At 46.8% G+C, this 26,230-nt stretch overlaps 1 protein-coding gene across 1 annotated transcript in view; it reads left to right on the forward strand.

Moving 5' to 3' along the window:
- NTN3 (netrin 3) overlaps positions 1 to 26,230 on the forward strand; it is a 118,527-nt gene that overhangs the window by 24,068 nt on the left and 68,229 nt on the right. The window contains exon 3 of the mRNA XM_035131239.3: positions 10,481 to 11,492. Within this exon, the coding sequence (XP_034987130.1) occupies positions 10,526 to 11,492 (967 nt within the window). The 5' untranslated portion in view covers positions 10,481 to 10,525. The remainder of the gene's footprint in view (positions 1 to 10,480; positions 11,493 to 26,230) is intronic.

Below are 26,230 nucleotides of genomic sequence, written 5' to 3' on the forward strand. Positions count from 1 at the left end.
AAAGCAGCTTTCCTCTTAGAATACCACCGCCAAAAAAATAAAAATAAAAAATGCCACAGGGATTTTATTTCACATCGATGGTTACTTTGGTTGCATATCTGAACCCTGTTCAAAAGCTCCACCCCAGGAAGATATGCCCAGCAATGATTTGTGCTTATGTAGAGCATTGGCAGCCCTGATATTTTGGTCCCCATCTGTTGGCTCATTGGCCAAGACCTGGGTAATAAAAACAGAAGCAGGGAATCAAAACAGCAGGAATTTTGGGGCCCCAAGGGCTCGAAGTCTGTTGCTGATTCATCATCCCGCTACAGAGGGATTTTATATATATTTTTTTAAAAAAAGCCACTTCTTTGTTAACAGAGAAAATATTGACATAACATGACTCAACTAAAAGAGAAAGAGAGACACAACAGGAGAGAGAATGAAGGAAGAAGCACTGGGCTCCTTGAGGGTCACTCAGCTCCCCCAAGGATAAAAGCCAGAACCTCTGCTTCAGATTCTGACATTAATACCCCTAGAGAAGTGCTGGCCCTTTCCTCGCTTATAAACTGAGCGCCTCTCCTCATATAATAGAGGTAGAGAACATAAGAAGAGGCCTGCTGGATCAGGCCAGTGACTCATCTAGTCCAGCATCCTGTTCTCACAGTGGCCAACCAGATGTTTGCAGCAGACCTGCAGGCAGGACCTGAGCACAAGAGCCCTCTCTGCTCTCCCATGGTTTCCAGCAACTGGTACTCAGAAGCATTGCTGTCTCCCACTATGGAGGCAGAGCATTACCATCATGGCTAGTAGCCCTCAGTGACCCTCCCCTCCATGAATTTATCCAGTCCTCTTTTAAAGGCATCCAAGTTGGTGGCCTTTGCTGCCTCTTGGGCGAGCGAGTGTCATAGTTTACCTATGTACTGCATAAGGAAGTACTTCCTGTAATGTGTCCTGCATCTTCCAATATTCAGCTTCATTGGATGTCCATAAGTTCTAGTCATATGTGACAGGGAGAAGAACACTTTCTCTATGCCACACCTAATTTTATAAACCTGTGTCTTTCCATAAGTGGCTGATCTACAACTCCCATCATCACCACAGCCCATTGGTTATGCGGACTGAGGATGATGGAGATTCAAGTCCAATGACTTCTGGTGGCCCTCAAGCCCGCCCGCCCCATATAGAATGGGCACATATGCAGATCTCATACAAAATGGGCACATATGGCATGAAACTCCATCAGCCCCACCCAGCATAACCAATGGACTGGGATGGTGATAGAATAGCAGTTTCATGCCAAAGCTGGATGTCATCACTTCCAGTAAAAGTATGCTTAGTTGTAGCCTGAGATCTTGCTGCACTGGAGCATAGCATAGTGGTTAAAGTAGTCAATGAAAACTGCCCCTTCATAGCTAAAGCAATGCTGGAGCCACATCTTTTATAGCAGAGGTGGGAAAGTGGTGGCCGCGTCTCACCGTTAAGCCTTCATTAAAGCTAGGTTCAATGTTTTTCCAACAAACGTGCTGAGACATAGATTTACTAAGGGCCAAGTCTCTTCAATGTGTGCTTGTGAAATTAAAACATCTGAATCTCTACATCATGTTATGTTTATCTGCCCTATGTACAGTTCGGCTCGTGCTAGTATACTAAATTCCATAATCCAGCCTATGGCTGACAAACCAGTTGACCTACAGCTTGCCTGGGTTCGTCAAGATGTGGATCCTTATATTACTCTACAGGTTGCTAAATTCCTAACAGCCGTCCTCTCGTACAAGAGATGGAATGGAATGTTAGCAGATTATTTATAGTTATAAGAATTTTCTATAATGACATCAGATATTGATTTTAGCGTAGTACCTAAGTTTTTAATCATAATCTTAAACTTTTCTTTTTTAATTGTTAATATTTGTCCTTGTGAGCTGTGAATTGTGTTATATTATTTGTGGCTTGAACAAGTCCGCTGTTTTATTTGATTTATTTTGTTGTGTTGTGTTTTATGATGGGCGTAAAGCCAAATAAACATCCTGATGATGGTGGTGGCCCTCCAGATGTTTCTGGACTCCATCTCCCACCATCCCTGACCACAAGGTTCCCCAGCCCTGTTGTAGATGAACAACATCTGGAGGACCACAGCTTCCCCATCTCCGCTCTAGGCTTTGAGCCTCTGGCCTATGTGTGTGTTGGATGTTTTCAGCATTCTGGGGTCCATAAATATTGTCTGTCCTTAGCAGCCAGACGTCGTTTGTGGTTATCACCCATATCCTTTCTCCTCCCCACTCTGCCCCAGTTTTCCAGAGGGGGAGCTCAACCTCTGATCTCACACTGGGCTGGAAAAATATTCAGAAATGGCAATTTTTGCTGTTTCCATGTATTTCCTAGCCTGGTGCAAAGTAAGAGGCTCATCTACTCATTTTTCATCAGGCTGTGGATGACATTTTATCTCTATGTGTCCATGTAAACCAGAGGGAAGGGGTGTAGGACAAACATGGGTAAATCAAATTATTTCTTTAGGGCCCTCCTAAAGAAGGGGGGTTTGTGTGTGTGCATGTGCACACACGCGTGCAGAGGGTTTGTGTGCAGCATTCTGCAACTTGTCCTTGTCGCAATAATAGTGCATTACTGGTGGATTTTGACTGGACTGGCTAGACATAATTCTACTTTGTTAGTTGTTCTGTGATGCTTCTCCAATGTTACAGCATCATTGCTATTGGGAGGGACGCTCCAGTGCTATAGCACAACATACTGTATGTGGGGCAGAAATGTCTGGGAGAGCATTTGCAATATAACAAGTTGCAGGATTTCAGCAGGGAGTTTTGGGACATGCACTGATTGGAAATGAAACAGTAGCTTTGCCTGGAAAGTTTTGCGGTTGCCAACAGTATTGAAAGCGCAACTACGTATAACTGCCCCAATACTATCCTGAGCACAAATCAGCATGAATGCAGAATAAAAAGGATGTCTGGAGGGGCCCTGTAACAGCTTGAGTGCACACTTTAAGCTTTTCGCAAGTCAGCTGTGGTTCCCATGAAACCTCTGCCATTGGAGGTCTAAGCTGCTCCTGTCCACCTTGGTGAGAGAGGAGGATCAGCTGGCAGACCCTTCCACAGTGTCCTGGGGTTAGGATTCAGCACTGCTCTCCTGTGCTCTTTTGCTGGACAGTTCCCAGGGAACATGGGGCAGAAAGCACAGAGACAGCATCACACCCACCTTGGAGCAGTTTTGAAGGAGGAGGAAAGACAAGAACTCCATGCTCTGCCATTCACTTGCTGCTCTCTCTGAGACCCAAACGCAGACACCATTTGCTGCCAGCGCTGTGGGCTAAACCACTGAGCCTAGGGCGTGCCGATCAGAAGGTTGGCGGTTCGCATCCCTGTGACGGGGTGAGCTCCCGTTGCTTGGTTCCAGCTCCTGCCAACCTAACAGTTCGAAAGCACATAAAAATGCAAGTAGATAAATAGGAACCGCTATAGTGGGAAGGTAAACGGCATTTCCGTGTGCTGCTCTGGTTTGCCAGAAGCGCCTTTGTCATGCTGGCCACATGACTGGAAACTGTATGCCGGCTCCCTCGGCCAATAATGCGAGATGAGCACCACAACCCCAGAGTCGGTCACGACTGGACCTAATGGCCAGGGGTCCCTTTACCTTTACCTTTAACTAAAAAAAAAACCAGTGGTGAAATAATGCTATATAGCCAGGTTGAAGCTCTGCTGCTAGACCTGGGCAAACACGATCAAAATCTCTTTACACCTAATCTAGCTGCTGCTGCAGTATAGTAATGCAGAGCCTGAGAGACTATCTGCTCTTCTCCAATGTTTCTCAAGGAACTGTAGGATAGATGTGGATAGTTAGTCCTACAAATGAGTGGTGGGAGCGCATTAAATGCAGGGTCAACAGGAGTGTGTACACAGCCCCGATCGCACACGCACACACTAACTTTCTCACTGGTATGTGTAGAACCACCTCAGTCATTGTTTCCTGGAAAGCTTTTGGAAACAAAAACCCACAGTCACTTGCAGATTAGTTTTATTTTGCTGCTTCTGCTCTCAGGCGTCTGACTACATGGTTCTACATCTGGCACTGAGTAATTCATAGTTTGGTGTCCGCTTGGTGCTTGAATTCAGTGGGGCTGGTGCTTAGTCTTCCTTCCTTCCTTCCTTCCTTCCTTCCTTCCTTCCTTCCTTCCTTCCTTCCTTCCTTCCTTCCTTCCTTCCTTCCTTCCTTCCTTCCTTCCTTTCTTTCTTTCTTTCTTTCTTTCTTTCTTTCTTTCTTTCTTTCTTTCTTTCTTTCTTTCTTTCTTTCTTTCTTTCTTTCTTTCCTGCTTCACCTTGCTGTCAGATCAAGGCAATTCAAGGGCCACATCTGCACCACAAAACATTACAATACCATTTTCATGGCTTCCTCCAAAGCATCATGGAAAAGCTGGTTGACGTTTGTTCTGATTCAGCAGTAAACAGTAGGTTTTCCTGGTGGGACAAAAGGGGGGGGGGAAGCACATGCTCAGACCTGTGCCTGCAAATCGCGGCACAGTTGAAAGTCTTCATGAGGCCTGGGAGTAGTTAGGAGACCCCTATTCTTCTCACACAGCAACAGTTCCCAGGGTGCTTTAACATCCAGAGTCCCTCTTCCCAGGGAATTCTGGGAAATGTAGCTCTGTGAGAGGAATAGCACAGTATTGAAAGTGGAATCGCAGGATAACTGCCTCGTTACGATAATGAGCACAACTCATCATGAATGCACAATATAAAGGGTGCCTGAATGGGGCTCTGCCTCCTCCCATACCTATTGAACTAGCCCATGCGGAGGGAGTTGGATGTCGCCTAACTTTGTTAGCCGGTATTGACTTTTTAAGCTCTGCATCATTCATCTTTGGGGAGTGAGGGGGGTTGCGTGGCCATAAGAATGCACACATTTGTGACAGCTAAATGGAAAGAAATCCCTCACACTTTCTTGGCTTAAAAGGGGGAAATGTATATTTTGAAATTAATATTTCAAAAATACTTTTCTGGCGGAGCTGGGCACAGAACCCAGCTCAGTGGCTTGCTTACTTGGCTGGCTCATTTCTCTACTAAGGACCCCTTGTTCATTTAATATAAAACAAGTGTATCTATTCCCCCCCTTCAAATTGTTGGAATTGATTCAGCACCGCGCAAAGCAATCTGGCGCATCCAGAGTTTAGGGCATCCTTTGGCCAAGAATGCACATCATCCCGGGCGCCAGGGAGAGACGTTTTGCCTAGACCCAAACTATAAAAGAGGAGGGCTGGATGTAGTTTCCCCCATTCTCCCTCCCTATCCGCTTTGGTACTGGAGCAACAGTTGTAGACCCGTTGCTAGTTGTTATTTCAGCCAACAAAGCTGTGGCTGATTTCCTTATGTGTTATGACATTCTGCACCAACTGCACAGAGATTTGCTGAATAAGTTGCCAGACTAATGTGTCTCTCTGTGTGTGAGAGAGATATGTGACTCAATGGGAATTCAAGAAGCTGCATTATATCAACAGATCATTGGTCCATCTAGTTCAATTGTGGCCCCACATGCACTATACATTTGAAGTACTGTCGTACCGCTTTAAGCAGCCATAGCTTCCCCCAAAGAATCCTGGGAACTGTAGTTTGTTAAGGGTGCTGAGAGTTCTTAGAAGACCCCTATTCCCTCCAGAGAGCTGCAGTTCTCAAAGTAGTTTAGCAATCCCTCTTCCCAGAGAACTTTGGGAATTGTAGGTCTCAGTGGGTCAACTCTGATTAGGGTTGGAAGCATCCCCTTGAATTTCTTGGAAAGAGGGTGGGATACAAATTTTTCACGTGAAGCAAAAAATAATTGCATGTTCTGAACATATATACCAAGATCAACTGAGATTTTCCAAGTGTTGGTGCTTCTGTAGCCAAAATGGCACCTTCCAAGAGGGAGGAATTGGCCTGGTTAGGTTTGCAGAAGGGCAGCAAAACTTTAGGAGGAGGGTGACTCTAAGGGAGGGCAAGAACCTCTAAACAGAACACTCACTGATTGATGTACAAGACGCACAGAACTGGATTGCGATGGAATAGAGCACTTGGGTTCTGGAATCCAAGAGCTCTTCGTTGCAAGATTTAGTTACAGACTGCATTTGGGGAAAGGCTGTAACACAGTGGTAGAGCATCTGCCTTGCATGCAGAAGGTCCAAGGTTCAATACCCAGCATCTCCAGGTAGACCTGGAAGCATGTCTTCTGCCCAAAATCCTGGACAGCTGCTGCCAGTCAGCATAGGGCTGCCTTATATCTGGATTTTCCCGGACATTACCAGGATTTCAAAGGCAGAATTTATGTCCAGGGGGGATTTCTGAAAGGCGGTGCTTTGTCCTGGATCTTAGGCAAGTGAACTGAAAAACTCAACAATTTTGGTGGTTTCGGGGTGTCCCCAAAACAACTGGATAGACAAAACAACTAGATAGACCAAGAATCTGACTCAGTGTTACACACCTTCTTTTGTTGCTGCTGAATGAAGCAAACTGAACATGGTTGATAGGACAACTTAGTCACTTCCTGGGTCCTTGTTCTCCACCCCCAACCACACTCTCAGTTGTTATGATCAGGTGTGATCCAAAGCAGCCAGCCCAAATGCCTGCCCTATCTTGGGTCTAGTAAGGGAGGCGTTTCCAAGGCCATTAGTGGTTTTGGCATGGAGAAGAGAGCAAACCTGTACCCAAATTGCAACAACAATTCTCTTTTGCAAATGAAAAATAAATAAATTGCAGACAATTTTTTTCCAACTGGCTGTCCGCCTTCCTTCCTTCCTTCCTAATCCAGGCAGGCAGCATGCCTCAGGTCGTGTTAGGTTGTGCAATTCATTTTTCTTTATTTATTTATCAGATTACTGTCTCAGCTCAGGGCGTAGACTGTGGAAATCCAATATTTTCCCCTTACAACAAATTTGCAAGGTAGGTTAGGCTAGACAGAGTGGCTGGCCCAAACCTGGCATCAGTACCTCACACACACTCAGGTACCTGCTAGCACCTCGGAAGGGTCCACAGGCTAGCCAACACCTGCTGCCAGGGTCCCTGTGGTGTGGTGGGTGCTTGCCTGGTGGCTACAAGCTGTGATATTTAATCACCCACAGTGCCCCAAAGTGAAAACGAGTTGTATCTAACTAGGGCCACATTCACACCATACATCTAAAGCACTATGGTGTCACTTTAAACAGTCATGGCTTCCCCCCAAAGAATTCTGAGAGCTGTGGTTGGTTACAGGTGCTGAGAGACCCTTCTCTCCCCCCCCCCCCCGAGCTTCCATTTCCAGGGTAGCTGAACAATCAGTCCCTCCTGTACTGAACAATTTCCAGGGTGGCTGAACAATTTCAGTCCCTCCTGAAAACTGCATTCTGGAAATAACACACATCGGGGGGGGGGGGTTAAAAAGACTGTAGGCATTTGGCAAGTGTACTGTATTTTGGTACTGACGCCCCTTTCTTGGACCAATTGGGATGCACCCATGACTTGGTAGATTCTGTTTGTCAGTGTGGGTCCGCCCCCTGCTCATCCTTCACTCTGCTTCCCTGGCTCTGCTCAGTGGGCCAAGCCACTATGGCTTGAAATCAAATGTGGATGCAATATTCCTCCTCCATAAGAGTCCTGCTGGATCAGACCAAAGGCCCATCTAGTCTAGCATCCTGTTCTCACAGTGGCCAATTAGATCCCTCCGGGAAGCATACATGCAAGGAAGGAACGCAAGACCCCCCTCTCACTGTTACTCAGGACATAAGAAAAGTCCTGCTGGATCAAGCCAAAAGCCTGTCTAGCCCAGTGTCTTATTCCTTCAGTGACCGTACAGTTGTCTATTGGGAACCTGCATGCAGAACCCGAGAGCAACTGGACTCTCCCACTCGCCATATTAGAAGTAGCTAGAAGCCAACTGAGTAGCCTTATTCCCCCTGAAAAACCCATCAGGCTTGGAGGGTATTGGCTGGTCTGCAGACATCTTGCTTTGTAACTCCTTCCTTTTTGTTTATTTTTTGAGCCCAAGGCAAGAACCACAGCCTGCCTCATAACTTCAGGTTGAAGACAGTGTAACAACAGAAGCCGTCTTCTTAACTGCTGCTAGGAAGCCTGGGATCTCCCCACCCAACCCAGCCTCCTCCATTAGTAACTGTCATTGCTCCATAATCTAAGGGACAAGCCGCTCAAAGGGAACCCGAAGCAGGATGAAGGCGGGCGGGAAATTGCCTGATTAGCATCCCATTCAGAGAGTAAACTCTTGCCCTGGCTTTGCAGTGGGTGGGAACAAGCATTGCTCCTTCCAGAGAATAGCTGCCCAGTGGGGTTGGATCAGTCCCGCTGGGCTCACACCTTCCCCCTCGGCCTTTGATGTGGGATGCTGGGTTTTGGAAGCTGGCTGGCTTCCCTACTGGGGGCATTAGGAGCTAATTAAACCTTTGAATTTTCACCCGGCATGTGGCAGGAACACACTGTCCTCTGGAGAGGAGGAGGGCACCTGGAGGAACTGAGGAGGGCGGGAGAGTTAAAAAGAAGCAAAGCGAGGAAAGGAATGTGCAGGGAGGGGGGAGGGAAAAGGGGGGGAGGCACTTAACTAGAGCCCTGTGCAAGGAGCAAGCCAGATGCAGATAGCAAGACAGGGGTTGGGACCTTTTACTGAACCAGTCCACCTAGCTCAGCACTGTTTGCACTGACTGGCAGCAGCTCTCCAGCACTGACAATGCAGGAACAAAAGAAGACGCCTTATACAGAGTCAGACTATCGAGCTATGCTTCTTCCAATTATTTGAGGTTGCAGTCAGAGGCACAGACCTGAACCACATTTGGGGCTTCTGTAAGGGTCATACACAATGAATTCCACGCATATCTACATGCCTGTAAGTGGGTTTTTATTGTTTTGTACCAATTCTTTCCCTCACCTGTTCATGATTCTTGTTGGCCCCCATTACCCCAACATTTCCAGCTACGATTGACTGGAGGACCATCCACTTTGCCTTGCAGTTGGACCTTGGGACTGAGGAGCTTACTTGCAAGGACCTTTTTACAGGATCAAAGGTGCACCCACAACTGCGGCAGGAGGGCAGAATGCCTTGAGCTGGGCCACCTTATCACTGCCATGTCTGTCTGTCTGTCTGTCTGTCTGTCTGTCTCTCTCTCTCTCTCTCTCTCTGTGTGTGTGTGTGTGTGTGTGTGTCCAAACTATGCTACTATCCAGAATGAGAGAGTGAGGATAGTGGTAGCAGTTGTTCATTTTAAGGCATGCCTCTGCTTCCACACTTGGAGATGTGAGTCTTAAGTCTTGGCCCTATAATGCCAACTGCTGAGGCAATCCCAGCTGATCTGCTTCTGATCCCCACAATCCACATTATACCCAGCTTCACCTTGTGCCTATGCTATGTAGACATTCTTGTTCAGCTGTGCACAGCCTACATCTTTTGGCAAAAGCAAAGTTAAGTTTATAGTATTTTATTTATTTCTATTAGTATTTGTTTCGCTCTTCATCCAAGGAACTTGGGGCAGTGTACATGGTTCATTCCTTCCCCTATACTCATGTTGTCCTCACAGCAACCCTTTGAGGTAGGCCGGGCTGGGAGAAGGTGACTGTCCCAATTGCACTTTGTGGCATAAACGTAAAGGTACTCCTGACCATTAGGTCCAGTCGCGGACGACTCTGGGGTTGCACACTCATCTTGCTTTACTGGCCAAGGGAGCCGGCGTACAGCTTCCGGGTCATGTGGCCAGCATGACTAAGTCGCTTCTGGTGAACCAGAGCAGCGCACGGAAACGCCGTTTACCTTCCCGCTGGAGCAGTACATATTTATCTACTTGCATTTGATGTGCTTTCGAACTTCTAGGTGGGCAGGAGTTGGGACCAAGCAGTGGGAGCTCACCCCGTTGCGGGGATTCGAACCGCTGACCTAGGCTCTGTGGTTTAGACCACAGCACCACCGACACAGTTCTCCTCAGCCCATCACCCTAATCACTCCAAACTGGCTCTGATAGATAACTGGCTATGAGACAATCCTGGCCTCAGTTAAACAGATAAGCTAGATGCAAATAGTTGTCCCTTCACAAAGAAGTAGGATTTCTTCCATTCCCACTGTGGCTCACAGCAGGAATGCAAAGACTCCCCCCCCCCCGCAGCTTATGCAGAGAAACTCCAAAAAGGAAATCCTTTTTGTTCTGCAACATCCCAAGGAGGGGGGGGGGACATCAAAAGAAGGGGGTTCAGCTCTTTGTGATGTTGCTGAATTGCCCTTGCAGGTTCATAGCATTTTTAAAAAATGTTCAACCTTCCACTAGTCTGAACCCACTGCTTCTTGTCCTATCCTAAGCAGCAGAAGATCATCAGCTGCTCCTCCAAATCTTTGACATTAGCTGAAAATGTTTGCAAGCTTGCCTGGCTTACTTCCTCTCTAGTGTTTCCTCTAGACCAGAGACATATTGCAGCCTGAGCTCCTGTCCTCTCACCCCCCACCCCACCCCAAGTGAACAACTGGAACCATTTTAACACAACATTTGCTTTTCATTTAGAGAGAAGCTGGTTTCTGTGACTTTTGAAGATCTCTCCCTGGGAGGATGGACCCCTTCTCTATGTTGTGGTTGCTCTTGACTGCCTGTGGGCTAGACCTGTCTCAGGCTGTGAACCCCTTTGCGGTGCAACAGATCCCGCCTGACCCTTGCTATGACGAAAAAGGAGCACCCCGCCGCTGCATCCCAGAGTTTGTCAACGCCGCCTTTGGGAAGGAGGTCCATGCATCCAGCACATGCGGCAAGCCAGCGACTCGCCACTGTGACTCTTCAGACCCCCGGAAAGCTCACCCGGCATCCTACCTCACAGACCTGAACACTGCTGCAAATATGACCTGCTGGCGCTCAGAGACCTTGCACCATTCGCCCCAGAATATCACCCTCACCCTCTCCCTGGGCAAGAAGTTTGAGGTGATCTATGTGAGTCTGCAGTTCTGCTCTCCCCGTCCAGAGTCAGCTGCTGTTTTCAAGTCCATGGATTACGGCAAAACATGGGTGCCTTATCAGTACTACTCTTCTCAGTGCCGGAAGATCTACGGCAAGCCCAACAAAGCCACCGTCACCAAACAGAACGAGCAGGAGGCTCTGTGCACCGATGGGCACACAGACCTCTACCCCTTGACAGGAGGGCTCATTGCCTTCAGCACTCTGGACGGGCGCCCATCAGCCCAAGATTTTGACAACAGCCCCGTCCTTCAGGATTGGGTGACGGCCACTGACATCCGGGTCATTTTCAGCCGCCCCCATTTGTTCCGGGAACTAGGGGGCCGGGACCATGAGGACGAGGATGGCGGGGCCAGCTCTTCTTCGTACTACTATGCCGTGGGCGAGTTTCAGGTCGGGGGGCGCTGCAAGTGCAATGGCCATGCCTCACGCTGCGTGAAAGACAAAGAAGGCAAGCTGGTGTGTGACTGCAAGCACAACACGGAGGGCCCTGAGTGCGACCGCTGCAAACCATTCCATTATGACCGTCCGTGGCAGAGGGCCACTGCCAGGGAGGCTAACGAGTGCCTAGGTAAGAGAATTTCCTATCTTTCTGCGTCCCGTTGCCTCCTATGACCTGGTGCTGTACATTGCTATCTGGTTTAGAACTGTTGCAGCCAGTCTTCTGGTCAAGCAGAACAAAGGGCGGGGAAACCTGGGTTGGGGAGATCACATAGGAACAAATACTGCTGATCTCCCCTACCCTGACCCCCGCAAAAAACCCAACTTGTTGCACACCTGTCTTTTTGTGACATGAGCTGTTGTACGCAAGAGCCCTCAGCTTATTTTGTTAGGTCAGGGGTGGGGAACTGTTCCAGACCTCCCATGGTCCGGATGCCAGCAGTGGGCGGGGCCAGAAGCAAAAGTGGGCAGAGTAATGGATGTACATTCTACCTTAGTACAGAAAGGCAAGTTTCTGCACACACCTGCACTCCCCTCTCTGGACTTTAGTAGGTACATGTGAGAATTATCTATCTTGAGAGGGAGGATTCTTTTTCAGCCTGAGGACCCCATGCTTTCCTAGAGAGCTTTTCAAGGCTGCATATCAGTACTGGGCAGGGCCAGATGTAAAAGTGACCCAAACAACGTGTGTAAACACTCCATACAGACAAGCCAGATGCATTACCAGAGTTCAAGGGCACATTCCAGCCCAAAAGGATGGTAAGAAGGATGGTGAAAGGTGTCGTCTGGGGAGAGGGTGTGGCCTTTAGAGAGTCCCAAGCGCCCAGTAGAGGAGCCTGGAGGAATGCTTGTCACCCCTGTGTATGGTGAACTAAACAGCCCTGAGAAATAGTACCTAGAAATGGGGAGAGGTACAAAGGAGGTTGAAACCAAATGAATTCAGTAATGGGTGCCACAGAAATGGCAAGGACTGGTTTTTTATTCTTTGATATTTCAACAAATACAGATTATTTTAAAACCGTTAGGGGACCTGTAAGTATTACAGCTGGCTCCAGATTTGAGAGGTCCCTGCTATAGCCTTCCTGAAGGCTCACAGTGAGGGCTTTTCTTGTAGCTCAGTGGTGCAACAGGCTCCCCACCACCACAACTTTTCTTTCTTTCTTTATAGAGTAGCCTAGCACCTGGGTGGCTGCCATTTTGTATATCCCATGATGCACCAAATTGAGGCGACCTCTGGTTCATTGTGGAGGAAAACCAAAATGGCAGCATCTGCTGAATGGCAGCAATCAAAGTTCAATACTCAACCCCTGGGGGCTGGAGAGCAGCAGGTAGGCAGTAGGTAGGCAGGTGGGTAAGTGACAGGGCAGTGGTGACACTCCATTTACCTTCCTTGCCACCTGAATGAAATTAGACCAGGATCTGCATGGAAACCAGGCCCTTGGACCACAGGTTGCCCAACTGAGTCTTAGATACGCTGTCCAGACTGCTAAGTACAGTACTGAGGAGGACTGAACTGCAGAATCAACAGTAGGAAACTCTGGTGGCGCGAAACTGTACTAAGTATTGCCTGCACCTCTCTCAGCTCTCAAATGACCCTGTTTGCACAAATCAATAAAGCGGTTCAGCAGAAAGCAGCTCAGGAAACTGCAGGAAACTCAACCTCAATGCAGGGAAGGCCAAGGAGTGTGATAAATTTCAGCAGAGACCTGGCCCAAAGTCTCTCGAAGTCACTGGCGCTTCCCTCGAACGCCCCTCCTAGCTAGTTGAACAAACACTTTGGGGAGATTTCCCCCTTTAGCATTCCTATGGGGGTCAACCCTTTGGCAGATGGGACTGAAAAGGCGAACAAGAGGAGAGAAAAAGGAATGCAGGCGCAGGGCTTTGGGGAGGAGGGAGGCAGTGTCCCTTTAAGACACCTCTGACAGTCCGCCTGCACAAAGGCGGCTTAGCGGAGCTGCCGTGTGAAAGTTTTTCCTGTCGGCTCCATCTCCTATTTCTCCCTTTCCTCCTGCAGGCTTTGTGCCTTCTGTGAAAGAGCCCCTCTATCACACGCCTCCGAAAGGGGGCTTAGCGGCTGAAAGCCGGATTAGCTCCTCCAGCGTTCCCCTCTGTGCCTTTCAACCATGACATCTCCCCGGCCAGCAGGAACAGACGCAGCAATTAGCACCAATTAAAGGGAGAGGGCCCGCCTGGGAAGTCCCCCCACCCCACCCCATAACACTGTTCTACAGCTAGCCCAGGCTACCCTGTGCCACACACTGTACAGGCTGAGGGAGCTTGTGTGGACCTTGCAGGACATTCTGAGAGCTGCCTTCAGGGTTCCAGAATATATTAGCCTGCCCTTTTTATTAGCCAAGGAGGCAAACTGATGGGGATTGCTCTACAAATGTGATGTGGGCAGAGACACTTCTGCCACAAAGAGCTGCGTGACTCTGCAGGTGTGGCTACTACAGAGATGTTGTGGCTGCAGGGCTCTTGCCAGCATCTAACCCCTCAGGCGGCTGCTGGGGCCCCCCTTCCCCAGGAGGGCACAGTGCTGGTGCTTGTTGTAGATCCCCATCCTTAAAAAAAGTTTGTGGCCTGCCTCTCTGAGCAGCGCCAGGAAGCTGAGTCTACAGGAGGGAATCTGCCTCATGCAGCCAGACTACTGAACAATCTAGGCAGACAGGCAGTAGTTCTCAAGGGTTTCAGGCAGGTGTCTCTCTGAGCCCTAACTGTAGATGCTGAGGATTGAGCCTGGGACATTCTGTCCCGCAAGGTGGGTCCTCTTCCATTGATCCTCTTCCACAGCCCTTCCCCTCACCAGTGATTCCAAGTCACCAGAAGTCACACTGCAGCTATTTTGGAACTGGGCAGAGCAGCATCAAAAGTCGCTTCTGAGCATGCTCCGCCCAGTTCCAAAATGGCCGCCGCGCCAGAATAAACCGGGGGGAAACCAAAAAATCCATTTTTTTCAGCTGGGAACAGCTGGAAAAACGGGGGTTTCCCGGGGAATACGGGAGACCTGGCAGCTATGGTGCAATGGGGTCAGGGGTAGGGAACGTAGGAAGCTGCCTTATACTGGGGCAGACCATCAGTCCATCAAGCTCAGTATTGTCTACATCAGGCATCCTCAAACTTCGGCCCTCCAGATGTTTTGGACTACAATTCCCATCATCCCTGACCACTGGTCCTGTTAGCTAGGGATCATGGGAGTTGTAGGCCAAAACATCTGGAGGGCCGCAGTTTGGGGATGCCTGGTCTACACTGACCGGCAGTTGCTCTCCTGATTTTCAGGCAGGTAGTCTTTTCCAACTCTACCTGGAACTGTTAGAACAACTGCACACCGATCACCCAACTTTCATTCTGGAGGAGATCCATCTTCCATAGCAATGAGAATGTCTAAAACTTTCCTTTTCCCTCAACCACACTTGCTTGGTTGATTCCACCATAATTTAATTTCTGACTTGTGTATTCCACACTTAATTGTTGGAGTTTGTTTGTTGTCACTGATGCTTGCTTTTCACTCTCAAGGCTGAGGTGGATGCTTCCAACTATTATCTCATGTAACGTGCATAATCATAAATTCAATTTAAAAGAAATTGGAGGAGAGACCTTCACAGATCACAGCTAGCGTGAAATGAATTCCAAATTCCAAGAACAACCATAGTTTCTTGTTTGGTTGGAAGGAAGCAGATTCATAGAATCGTATCATTGTAGAGTTGGAAGGGACCCCAAGTGTGATCTAGTCCGACTCCCTGCAATGCAGGAATCTCAACTAACTAGATCATGTATAACAGGTGGCCCTCCAACCTCTGCTTAAAAACCTCCAAGGAAGGAGAGTCCAACACCTCTCATGGGAGTCTGTTCCACTGTTGAACAGCTCTTACCATCAGAAACTACTTCTTGATGTTTAGTCAGAATCTCTGTGTCACTTGAATCCATTGGTTTGGGTCCTACACTCTGGAGCAGGAGAAAACAAGCTTGCTCCATCTTCCATGTGACAGCCCTTTAGATATTTGAGGATTGCTATCATATCTCCTATCCGGTGGATGTGAGGGCGATCTGGCTGTGACATCTGTCACCCCATTGATCGCCAGGGTTGATTTGGCTGATCTGGCTGGCTAGGCGGGTGTCCCCTTCCTCCCTCACCGCTCCATGTGCGTCCCACCTGAAGCTGTGCATTTGGTGGAAGAGGACGACCATCCCAGATGGAAGGAGTGTACCGTTCTTCGGTCAAGGGTATACGATAGCTGCACTCCCCTGCTAGAACCTCCAAACAAGCTCCTCTCCGGTTCCTCTTTTCCCGGCTAAACATACCCAATTCCTCCAACCATTCCACATCAGGAATGGAGAGCCGCAGCCTCCCCATTCTGGAGTGGACATCAAGAGGACCTGCATTAGTTGCAATGCTCTCTGTGTGTGCTTGATTTCTGCTTGCCACAACACTGCCCCTTGCACTCCATGCAGAGTCTTTGGACCATGATCCTTGAAATCTGGCACTCATGTTCTGTGGTTTATATTTATATTTTAGGGTTGCTACTGGTGGAAGGGTGAATTTGCTTGTCTGCCTTTTCCTTCTCTGTCCTCTTTGCCTTGCCAATCATAAACCTGCAGACAGAGACACTTGCATTTCCTTATTCCTTGTGCAGAATCTAGACAACTGAGACACTTTATAAAGAAAGGTGTTAAGGCTGGGCACAGAGGTTGAGGTATCCTGTCAACACAGTTAGGATTGTTGACATGGATAGTCTCAGCACTCCCCTATCCTGCCTTTGTCATACACACCCTCTCTGTCTGCATTTGACTTGGTATAAATGTGTCAGTACAGTTGCAAAATCCTGAGTTGCTGGACCTGTACAACTTCTTTCTCTCTGTCTCTCCGAAAGAAAGATACTCAGTGGTAGAGCATCTGTTTGGCATGCAAAAGGCCCCATGTTCAATTTCCAGCATCTCCAGGTAGGGTCAAGAGAAAAGATGGGGGATAAATTTGATTCTGTTTGCATTTAAAGGTGAACCTACCAAATTCACACTTTCCAAAACAATGTGCCAACAAAAGTGCAGGCATCCTTAAAATTCACCTTCCTTCAGATTTGCAATGCAGTTCTGCAGCCAAGTAATGTATAAGAAAATGCACACAGAGGGTAAAAATGCGTATATTAATAAAATTGATTACATTGTGGCAAATTGCTTTGCAAAAATGTGTATAATAGGCAAGATTGCATACAAACGTGTGTATCAGGAGAAATTAACACTAAAATGCTGGGTTTTTCCCGTGAAGATTAAATTCATTTCTTTATTGCAAATTACTGCAAAAATGTGGAGAACCGAATTTAAGATTAGAAAAAATAGAAATGGAGAAAACTGAAATCTGCAGATCAATCCATCCCTAGCTGAGAGTAAACCGCTGTCTAAAGTCTTAGGGAGTTGCTGCCAGTCAGTGTAGACCATACTGAACTAGATGGGCCAATGATTGGACTTGCTATAAGGTTGCTGCTGCCTGTGTTCCTGTGTTTCTTCACAAAAGAATGTAACTGAAGTAACATTCATCTGTTTCAGGTATTTACAGTATTTTAAACTACGGTGGTGATACCCACCCCCGGTTTTATTGTTTTATCTTTTTGTAAACGACTTTGTGCTTGTTTTTTAACAATCAATTGGTGTGTACTTTTTAAAAAATTAATAAATAACATAAGAAGGACCCTGCTGGATCAAACCAAAAGCCCATGTAATGCAGCATTCCATTCTCACAGCATTCAGTGCAGCAGTGGAACACTGTGGCTCATGACAGGACATTAACGCAACTAGTCATAGCCTCTTCCTCTCATGCATGGAGATGTGGTTTGGTCACCAGGTTTTGTAGGACAGCAAACTGTGATTATTTATCATTTGCAGGTCTTTGGGATGGTGTTTGTGTGAGGTTTCTGAGAGAGAGAGAGAGAGAGAGAGAGAGGAAGAGGGAGAGAGAGGACTCATTATTTTCTTCTGGGACAGCATGGCAAACTCTGTGTCAAAGAGAGACCGTCCCAATTTAATCAAAGATTGGTGGGTGGCATGAATGAATATTTGTGTGCATGTTTTCCTAAAACGAAAATGTGTCTGGTTACTGAAACAAAAAAACACAACTTGGATCTGAACAGTTTTCAGGATTCAGTACATTTGTGGTTTGGGCACATTTCCAAGTTGTGGGTTTAGTGTGTTTGGCACAAACCTTTGGTTGTCTGCAGCTTAATTTTCTTTTATTATTATTATTATTATATTGAAAAAAAGGAAGACCGGATGAGTTGTTCAGCTGGGAACATTTAGGGCTAAAGAAACTTGCCCATGCAAGGGATAGTCTAGGTGATCATATTGTCTCTTCGTGTCAGGATGCCTGAATTATTTCTGCCAGAATCTTTTTTAGAAATCTCTTTCCCTTCCCTCCAAATCACTTACTAAGATGTTCCAATGGAATATGTCTTTTTAAAGAGATGCATTTTCTTTTGTTCTGAAAATTTTGGTCAGCTCAGATCATTATAATAGAAGGTAATATTTATTGAGGAAGAGTGCTAAGTTCAGATGGGATTTGCTCCACAAATATGGTGGAGACACTTTCTGCCACCAGGAGATGAATGCAGGCAGAGAAGAGAGATGCTAAAACTACAGGGCAGGTGTCAGCAGCTGGCATCTCTGGGCAGATGCTGGTCCTAGGATGTCTGCACTGGAACCTCACTCCACCCGTGTGTGTGTGTGTGTGTGTAAAATTTGTGGCCTGCCTCTCTGAGCAACACCAGATAGCTGGATCCAGCATCTCTCTGAGGCTACAATACCCTGGAGTGGTATGTCGAGGAAATTGAGAGGAAATTAAAATGGCAGTTCAGAGCCAGTTTTCTGGTACTGCTCAGAGCATTTCAGAGAGTAGTTGCTTCACTACCACCACCAGGTAGGTCCACAAGGGTCCACCAACAGAGAACATTCAACCAGGGCAGCCTCAAATCTGAGGCTGGCTGAGTGACCAACCTTTACCTGAGAAGGGGGCCTTTAGGTAAAGGTAAAGGACCCCTGGACGGTTAAGTCCAGTCAAAAGGGACTAAGGGGTTGTGACGCTCATCTCACTTTCAGGCCAAGGGAGCCAGCGTTTGTCCACAGACAGCTTTCTGGGTCATGTGGCCAACATGACTAAACCGCTTCTGGCGCAATGGAACACCGTGATGGAAACCAGAGCGCATGGAAATGCTGTTTACCTTCCCGCTGCAGCGCTACCTATTTATCTACTTGCACTGGTGTGCTTTTGAACTGCCAGGTTGTCAGAAGCTGGGACAGAGCAATGGGAGCTCACCCCATTGTGGGGATTCGAACCACTGACCTTCTGATTGGCAAGCCCAAGAGGCTCAGTGGTTTAGACCACAGTGCCACCCGTGTCCCTTAGGGGGCCTTTATATGAGTGGGGAATCTCAGACCTAGGGGACGAATGTGCCCACCCCCCTCGGCCTCTGTGTCTGGCCCTCAGAACTCTCCCCAGGCCACACTTCTCATTAGCTCTGCTTCATGCCCTCCTTGAGTGTTTTTGCCTGGTTGGAATGGGTCATTGAACTCTGATCATCCCTCTTGCTTGCCTGGATGGGGGAGAGATGGATGTTTGTGTGTGAGTATGTATGTATGTATGTATGTATGTATGTATGTATGTATGTAGGCTGACATTTTGAACAAAGGCAGAATTTAACAGGGACAACAGAAATTAGGGACTACTGGAGAGGCAGGGACTGAACAATAACACACCTCCCCTAATGCAGCATTCGTTTGCCACCTAATAATATACCTCTAAGTCTTGTAAGAACACGCTTTCCTCCTCCACACTTACGGCATGAGCCAGATACGTATCAAGAAAAACAGCCTTTTCCACTGCGGTTTGATGCTCCCTGTTTTCTGTGAAACAAGGGCTTGTAGATGGGGCTGCAAAATTAAGAACAAACACAGCTATTATACCTTCAGACATTTCACAGATGAAAATGGAGACATTTATAACCCAGGTCACCTCATTTCCGCTGGTTCGTTTGCTGGTGGCAAAGATGGGTGTTTCCCATTCTCATCCTGGGGTGCCCTCCATGAACAAGGCCATGTATTGTAGGATCACATAATGTTAGTCCATGATTATATAATGTTATTCTAGTCAGAATTCAGGTCGGGTGGGGTGGGGAAATGTCACCATTGGCAAGGTCACCACCATTTAGCCGGGGTAAATGGAGTCAAGGAATATACAGAAGCAACAATTGAAGAAAAGGTAGACCTGATCCATCATTTTCCCTCCTAAAGCACCCCATGGACAGCATTCTGGGGGCCATATAGTGGGGCAGGGGGAGCCAGGGGCAAAAGGTAGGCAGGGCAACATACACAACTCTTTATAACTGCAGGCTACATTCCAGCCACACAAAAACAAGAGATTCACACTTGTGTAGTACCAAGAGAAGGGAGAAGTGCATGGAAACACCGGCATGGATCAGGGCCTGAATGAGAGCCAGGATGGGCTATATAGCGCCTGCATAGGCTCCCAGGCTGAGCTGCTTCCTTGTTATGCTACCGACCATGATGCCAAGGTTTTCTGTTCCTGGCCGGTCACTGCTAGTTTAGTGAATTTGTGGAGGGAATCACCTGCTAGTCCCATTGAAATTAATGGACATTACTAACTTAGGTCCATTAATTTCAGTGGGTCTACTCTAAGTAAAAGCTAGTTGAATTCTATCCTATGATAGGATTTTGTGTTTCTGTGGGCATCACTTTACCCTTGTTTATATTGAATCACTCTGACAATTTCAATGCCCATTCACTGAGTTTGGAGGGATCCTTTTGGAGCTCTCCACAATTTCTTCTTTTTTTAACCACCCTGATCAATTGGGACTCATCAATAACTTGTCTACCTCACTGCTCATCTCCACCTCCAGATCATTTTTGAAGAAGCTAAAAAGAAGAGCCATCAGTCCCAGTAGCAATACTTGGGAGAATCTGATTTTTATATCCCTCCATCCAGAGAACTGTCTGTTTTCTCCTGCTTTCTGATTCCTGTTCCATAATAAAGTTACTTATGTAAGAGGAGTGCTAAGCTACTCTGGAACCTTTGATGAAGGACTTTATTGAAAGTTTTTAAATATATAAGTCTTAAATATATAATGCTGACTGGACCACCCTTATCTATATGCTTGTTGACACTTTTAAAGAATTCGTAAGAAGGTTAGTGAAACAGGACTTATCCTTCCAGAAGCCATCTTGCTTCAGCAAGACTTGTTCTTCTCTGATCTTGGTAATTGTATCTTTAACAGTGCTTTCTACCAATTTTCCTGAAACATGTGTTAAGTTACTCAGCCTGAAATTTCCTGGATCATTTAAAAAAATTGATGTTACATTGGCCACTTTTGAGTCCTCAGGTGTGGAGGTTGATCTTAGGCACAAATTGCTTATTTTTCTTAGCAGATTAGCAATTTCACATTTGAGTTATTTTAGAACTCTCACATATTTGCCATTTGAATGCAGTGATTTGTTGATAATGCCTAGAACTTCAAATTTTACCACCACAATTTGTCTCAGTTCCTCAGTCTTACTTAATGAGAAAGTTAGTTCAGGTACAGGTTAGTTCAGGTTCTGTCCCACATCTTCTGCTATGAAGACAGGTGCAAATAATTCATTCAGATTCTCTGCAATCTCATTATTCTCCTTTAGCACACCTCTAACTCTTCCCCCCCCAAAAAATAATATTTATTAATTTTCAAACACTTTAACACAGAAACAAAAACAATAAAGCAACAATAAAACATAATCAAAAAAAAAGAAAAAAACATATCAATTCAGTACATTAACTTGACATTGTGGACTTCCTCGTTTCCCCCCACACTGGGTCCATTTATTAAATCTAAATTAAGCAGTTTTCTTTTGTCATCTTAAATCATTCTGACACAATTTTTCCATTATTTCCCAACCAATTCTAATCTACTCAAAGAAACAAAATAGACATCGACTGTCCTCAATCTAGGTAAAGGTAAAGGGACCCCTGACCATTAGGTCCAGTCGTGACCGACTCTGGGGTTGCGCGCTCATCTCGCATTATTGGCCGAGGGAGCCGGTGTATAGCTTCCAGCTCATGTGGCCAGCATGACAAAGCCGCTTCTGGCAAACCGGAGCAGCACATGGAAACACCGTTTACCTTCCTGCTGTAGCGGTTCCTATTTATCTACTTGCATTTTGACGTGCTTTCGAACTGCTAGGTTGGCAGGAGCTGGGACCGAGCAACGGGAGCTCACCCCCATCACAGGGATTCGAACCGCCGACCTTCTGATCAGCAAGCCCTAGGCTCAGTGATTTAACCACAGCACCACCTGGGTCCCTGCATCCTCAATCTATAATTCATTAATTAATCCAAATCTAACTTTATTTCCCCACCCATCTTTTATTCTTCCTTTAGCCTCACATTTTATACCCCATTTTTTCATACATTCAAATGTTATTTCTTCTATCATACCTTTAACCACATTTGTCTAATTCTACCCCCCTTCCCCTGGACTTCGGGTCTCCCAGATGTATCAACCAGCTCCATAAAACGTTCCAGTTTCGGACCATCTTAATCAATCAGAAAATAACCCATTGTTACTCTTCGCCCTATTCCCACTCTTTCGCCAACCTGTCCACCACTCTCCTTTCTTTGTCTCCTGCTGCCCCTCCCCAATTTTCTAACTGTAGCACAGTACGATCCAGCTATGTTTCCACTTTCCAGCCCTATCTCAATTTTTTCCCCAGTTAAGCTCAGGCCCCAGCATGGATCCTGCCCTCCCTCTCTCACTGGGAGGACATTAATCCATGCTGGTTCTTCTTTGAGGACTCCTTTAATAAAACACAAGTATTGTTCCCCCTCTCCCACTGGGGGAACAGTATTCTGTACATCTTCTTCCTCTTTTTTGCACACCTCTGACTCTTTTGTCCAAAAGTCCATTCACCTTGTAGCACAGTCCTCTGCAGCTTTACTCAAAAGTAAAGGTAAAGGGACCCCTGACCATTAGGTCCAGTCGTGACCGACTCTGGGGTTGCGGCACTCATCTCGCGTTATTGGCCGAGGGAGCCTGCGTACAGCTTCCAGGTCATGTGGCCAGCATGACAAAGCTGCTTCTGCTGAACCAGAGCAGCGTATGGAAATGCTGTTTACCTTCCCGCTGTAGTGGTACCTATTTATCTACTTGCACTTTGACATGCTTTCGAACTGCTCGGTTGGCAGGAGCTGGGACCGAGCAACGGGAGCTCACCCTGTCGCAGGGATTCGAACTGCCGACCTTCTGATCGGCAAGCCCTAGGCTCTGTGGTTTAATCATTCTCAGTTGACTCAACCGGCTTCTGATCCCTCCCAAGGCCAGATATACGCCACATCCTCCCACACCTCCTTGGCGACTCAGGTGCAGCCAATTCCTCCTCGTCTGGAGATTCCTCTCTGCTGGGCACGTCCCTGACACATGGGCTCCTTTGGGAGAAAGGGGAGGATATTCTCCTTTGGGAGAAAGGGCTCCTTTGGGAGAAAGGGGAGCGTATGGAAATGCTGTTTACCTTCCCGCTGTAGTGGTACCTATTTATCTACTTGCACTTTGACATGCTTTCGAACTGCTCGGTCCCAGGAGCTGGGACCGAGCAACGGGAGCTCACCCCATCACAGGGATTCGAACCACCGACCTTCTGATCAGCATGCCCTAGGCTCAGTGGTTTAACCCACAGCGCCACCTGGGTCCTTACTCAGAAGTAAGCCCAGCTAAATTCAATGGGTTTACTCTCATATAAGTGTGGATAAGATTTCAGCCTTTATGGGCTTGTGTATTCACTAGTGTCAAGATGCACAGAACATAGAGGTAAGACAGGGATACCCCTGGAATTTCCAGTAACAGGGCTGGCTCTAGGTAGAGTCCCAGTGGTGCGGTGCGTCAGGGCACCGGGCTGGTAGGCGGGGCGCTGTGCGGCAAAGCCGCCCGGAAACCATGCTGCGCCCTGTGAGGGCGGGGGCGCCGGAGCGATCTCCACCCCTCAGCGCCAGGGCGCCCGACCTGCTCGAGACTGCCCTGTCCAGTAAAGTTCAAAGGATCATTTGCAGTATAAGCATGATTAAACTGCAAAAGCAAAACAACACAAGTAACAAATGTAGTACAAGAAATGTTTTTTTTAAGTGCAAATGAAGCTGTGGTCTTTCATGATCTGCTTTAAATATTGATTTTAGGAATCTTTCCACTTAAAACAGAATTCAGAAGGAATGGGATACAGCACAGAGCTAGCCAGAGAAATTATTACACACATAAGCACAGCCCAATCTCACTCATGGTTTCAGAATGCAACTTGGGCTGTGCTAGAGGGTTAAAAATAATTTAGAATGAATTTACTAAGTCAGGACTGTTCACTCTAGTCAGACACCTATATTTAGGTATGATCTGCCTCCTGCTTTGATATCTGATCCCTCAACTTTATTTTAATTCTGGTTGATGTCATCCTGGTATTCATTAATATTTCTAAATTGGCAGCTAAACTATTTGGGGTGCTGAGCTTCCTGAATCAAAGCAAAGCACTTTGCAACATCGCTCTTTGAAAGCCATTCAGAATGTGTTCAGCCGCAATGTCCAAACTCAGCCTGCACCAGGTGACTTTTCATTCTGATGCTTCTGGACCAAAACAGCTGTAAGGTTTGCAGAGCCAGAAGTGCTTAACCAGGGTGCTTGACAAGATGTGAGATACTTTGCAGATGATTATGGCAGCCATTGTTAAATCTGAGCTGCTAGATAGCTCACATGTACTGTTTTGCAAGCAAAAGTTGCTGGAAATGCGTAGCTCAAAGTTTACAGAATAAAGTCATAAAGATTTAATCTATTAATCAACATTGACATAGGGCAAGATGAAGCCTGTTTTGTGCCTAGCAGTTATCTAGAAATATCATCAAAATACAAATGTTAAAACACTGCAGTTTTCTTGGCCGTCCTTTAGGAACAGGTTGACCATACAGTGAAAACATTCATGTCAGAGACAGAACCTAAATCTCCCTCACTTTCAGTTTGGCAGGTCTGTTAATTTAGTTACTCATGCCCTTGCTTTGTCCATGGAGTTTTCTCGAAGCTACCAACATGAGTTTGACCAAACTGTGGGAGGCAGTGGAAGACAGGAGTGCCTGGCATGCTATGGTCCATGGGGTCACGAAGAGTCGGACACGACTAAACGACTAAACAACAAGCCCTTGCTTTGTGGAGAATCATGTGGACATAAAAAGCTTCCTTATACTGAGCAGTTGTCAAGTGTGAAACTGGACAGGACTCCTGAATCATCATCTTCATCACCATCGTCATCATGTATTAAATCTATATACCATCCTTCATCCAAAGATTGCAAGGTGGTTTACAGCGTGGGTAGGCATACTAAGGCCTGGGGGCCAGATCCGGCCCAATAACCTTCTAAATACGGCCCGCGGGCGTTCCAGGAATCAGCATGTTTTTACATGAGTAGTATGTGTGCTTTTATTTAAAATTCATCTCTGGGTTAATTGTGCAATTTCTGCCCCATCTTCCATGCCACTGATGCCCTGCTCATAGTCATAGTGTGTGTATGGAAGTAGAGGTAAGCAGTAATTGCAACCTTCATGTTCAGTGTCTTGCATGCAGAAGGTCCCAAGTTCAATCCCTGGCACCTTCCGGTAGGGCTGGGAGAGAACCATGGTTGACATCCTAGACAGCAACTGCCAGTCGGTGTAGAAAATACTGAGCCAGATGGAGCAATGGTCTGACCTAGTATAAGGCAGCTTCCTATGTTCCTTTGGTCAGAGGCTGCGCTACTCTGACTACCAGCAACTGGGGGCAATGAATGAATGAGGGGTGTTTCTTTTGGGGTCCTGGAGGCATCTGATTGAGCACTATAGGAAACAGTGGTAAATGGACCATCCAGTGATGCAACTAGATTATTTTATTATTATTATTTCCCCCAAAAAGTTTTTATTCATTTTATAATGACACACATAATAGAACAAAAGACAAAGCACAATACAACTAACAACAAATTATTTTAGACCCTGGACTTAATGTTCTTATGAGTGTCTCCTTTATAGAAAACCATGGGCATGGGGAGGCGCACAACATTTCCCTCCCATTCCAACCATGGTTCCATGCTTTGCAACTGCGTCTACATTCTTGATAGGTTTAAACAAAAACCAAGCAAACAGAACAGCTTGCCAATCCTGTAGTTTGTTCAGGGTGCTGAGAGCTGTTAGAAGGCTCCTATTTCCCTGACAGAGCTGCAGGTCCCAGAGTTCCTCGGGAAGAGGGGTTAACTGTTAAAGTATCCTGGGAATGGTAGCTTTGTAGGGGAAATAGGAGGGTTTCTTAACAATTTTCAGCACCCTTAGTGAACTACAGCTCCCAGAATTCTTCAGGGGAAGCCATGCCCTTTCGAAATAGTATCATGGCACTTTTAAATGTATGGTGTGGATGTGGCCTCTCCTCACTTCAACGCCACCCCTAAGATGACTGCGCCCACTGATGCAATCAAGGCAGCCCCTGGTAAAGGGGCCAAGCTAAACATGGTGTGCAGCTCGAACCTGCTTATTACTGAATGGTTTCATTAAGATGGTTTTGGGTGGTTGAGGGAGTGGTGGCATTTTCAGGACCTGGATTGCCCTCCTACACGGCGGAAGTAGCAACCCTGCCCTGCAGGCATTGCAGCCAGGCACTTCTCCAGTGAAGGCATGGGGTGTAGCTCTGATCTGTTGTGGCTTTGGCATTGACGTCTGCTCTAGAATTTCATGGAGACTGTTCCATTGACTAATTGCTCCCAGCCAATTCACAGACAGTAAGTGTGCTTAATGCTCGGTAATGCTTAGAGGAAGACAGCAGGTTACAGATTCCTACGGGAGGAGGGTGG

The sequence above is a fragment of the Zootoca vivipara genome, chromosome 13 (genome assembly GCF_965207765.1).
Source record: "Zootoca vivipara chromosome 13, rZooViv2.hap1.1, whole genome shotgun sequence".
Classification (NCBI taxonomy): domain Eukaryota; kingdom Metazoa; phylum Chordata; class Lepidosauria; order Squamata; family Lacertidae; genus Zootoca; species Zootoca vivipara.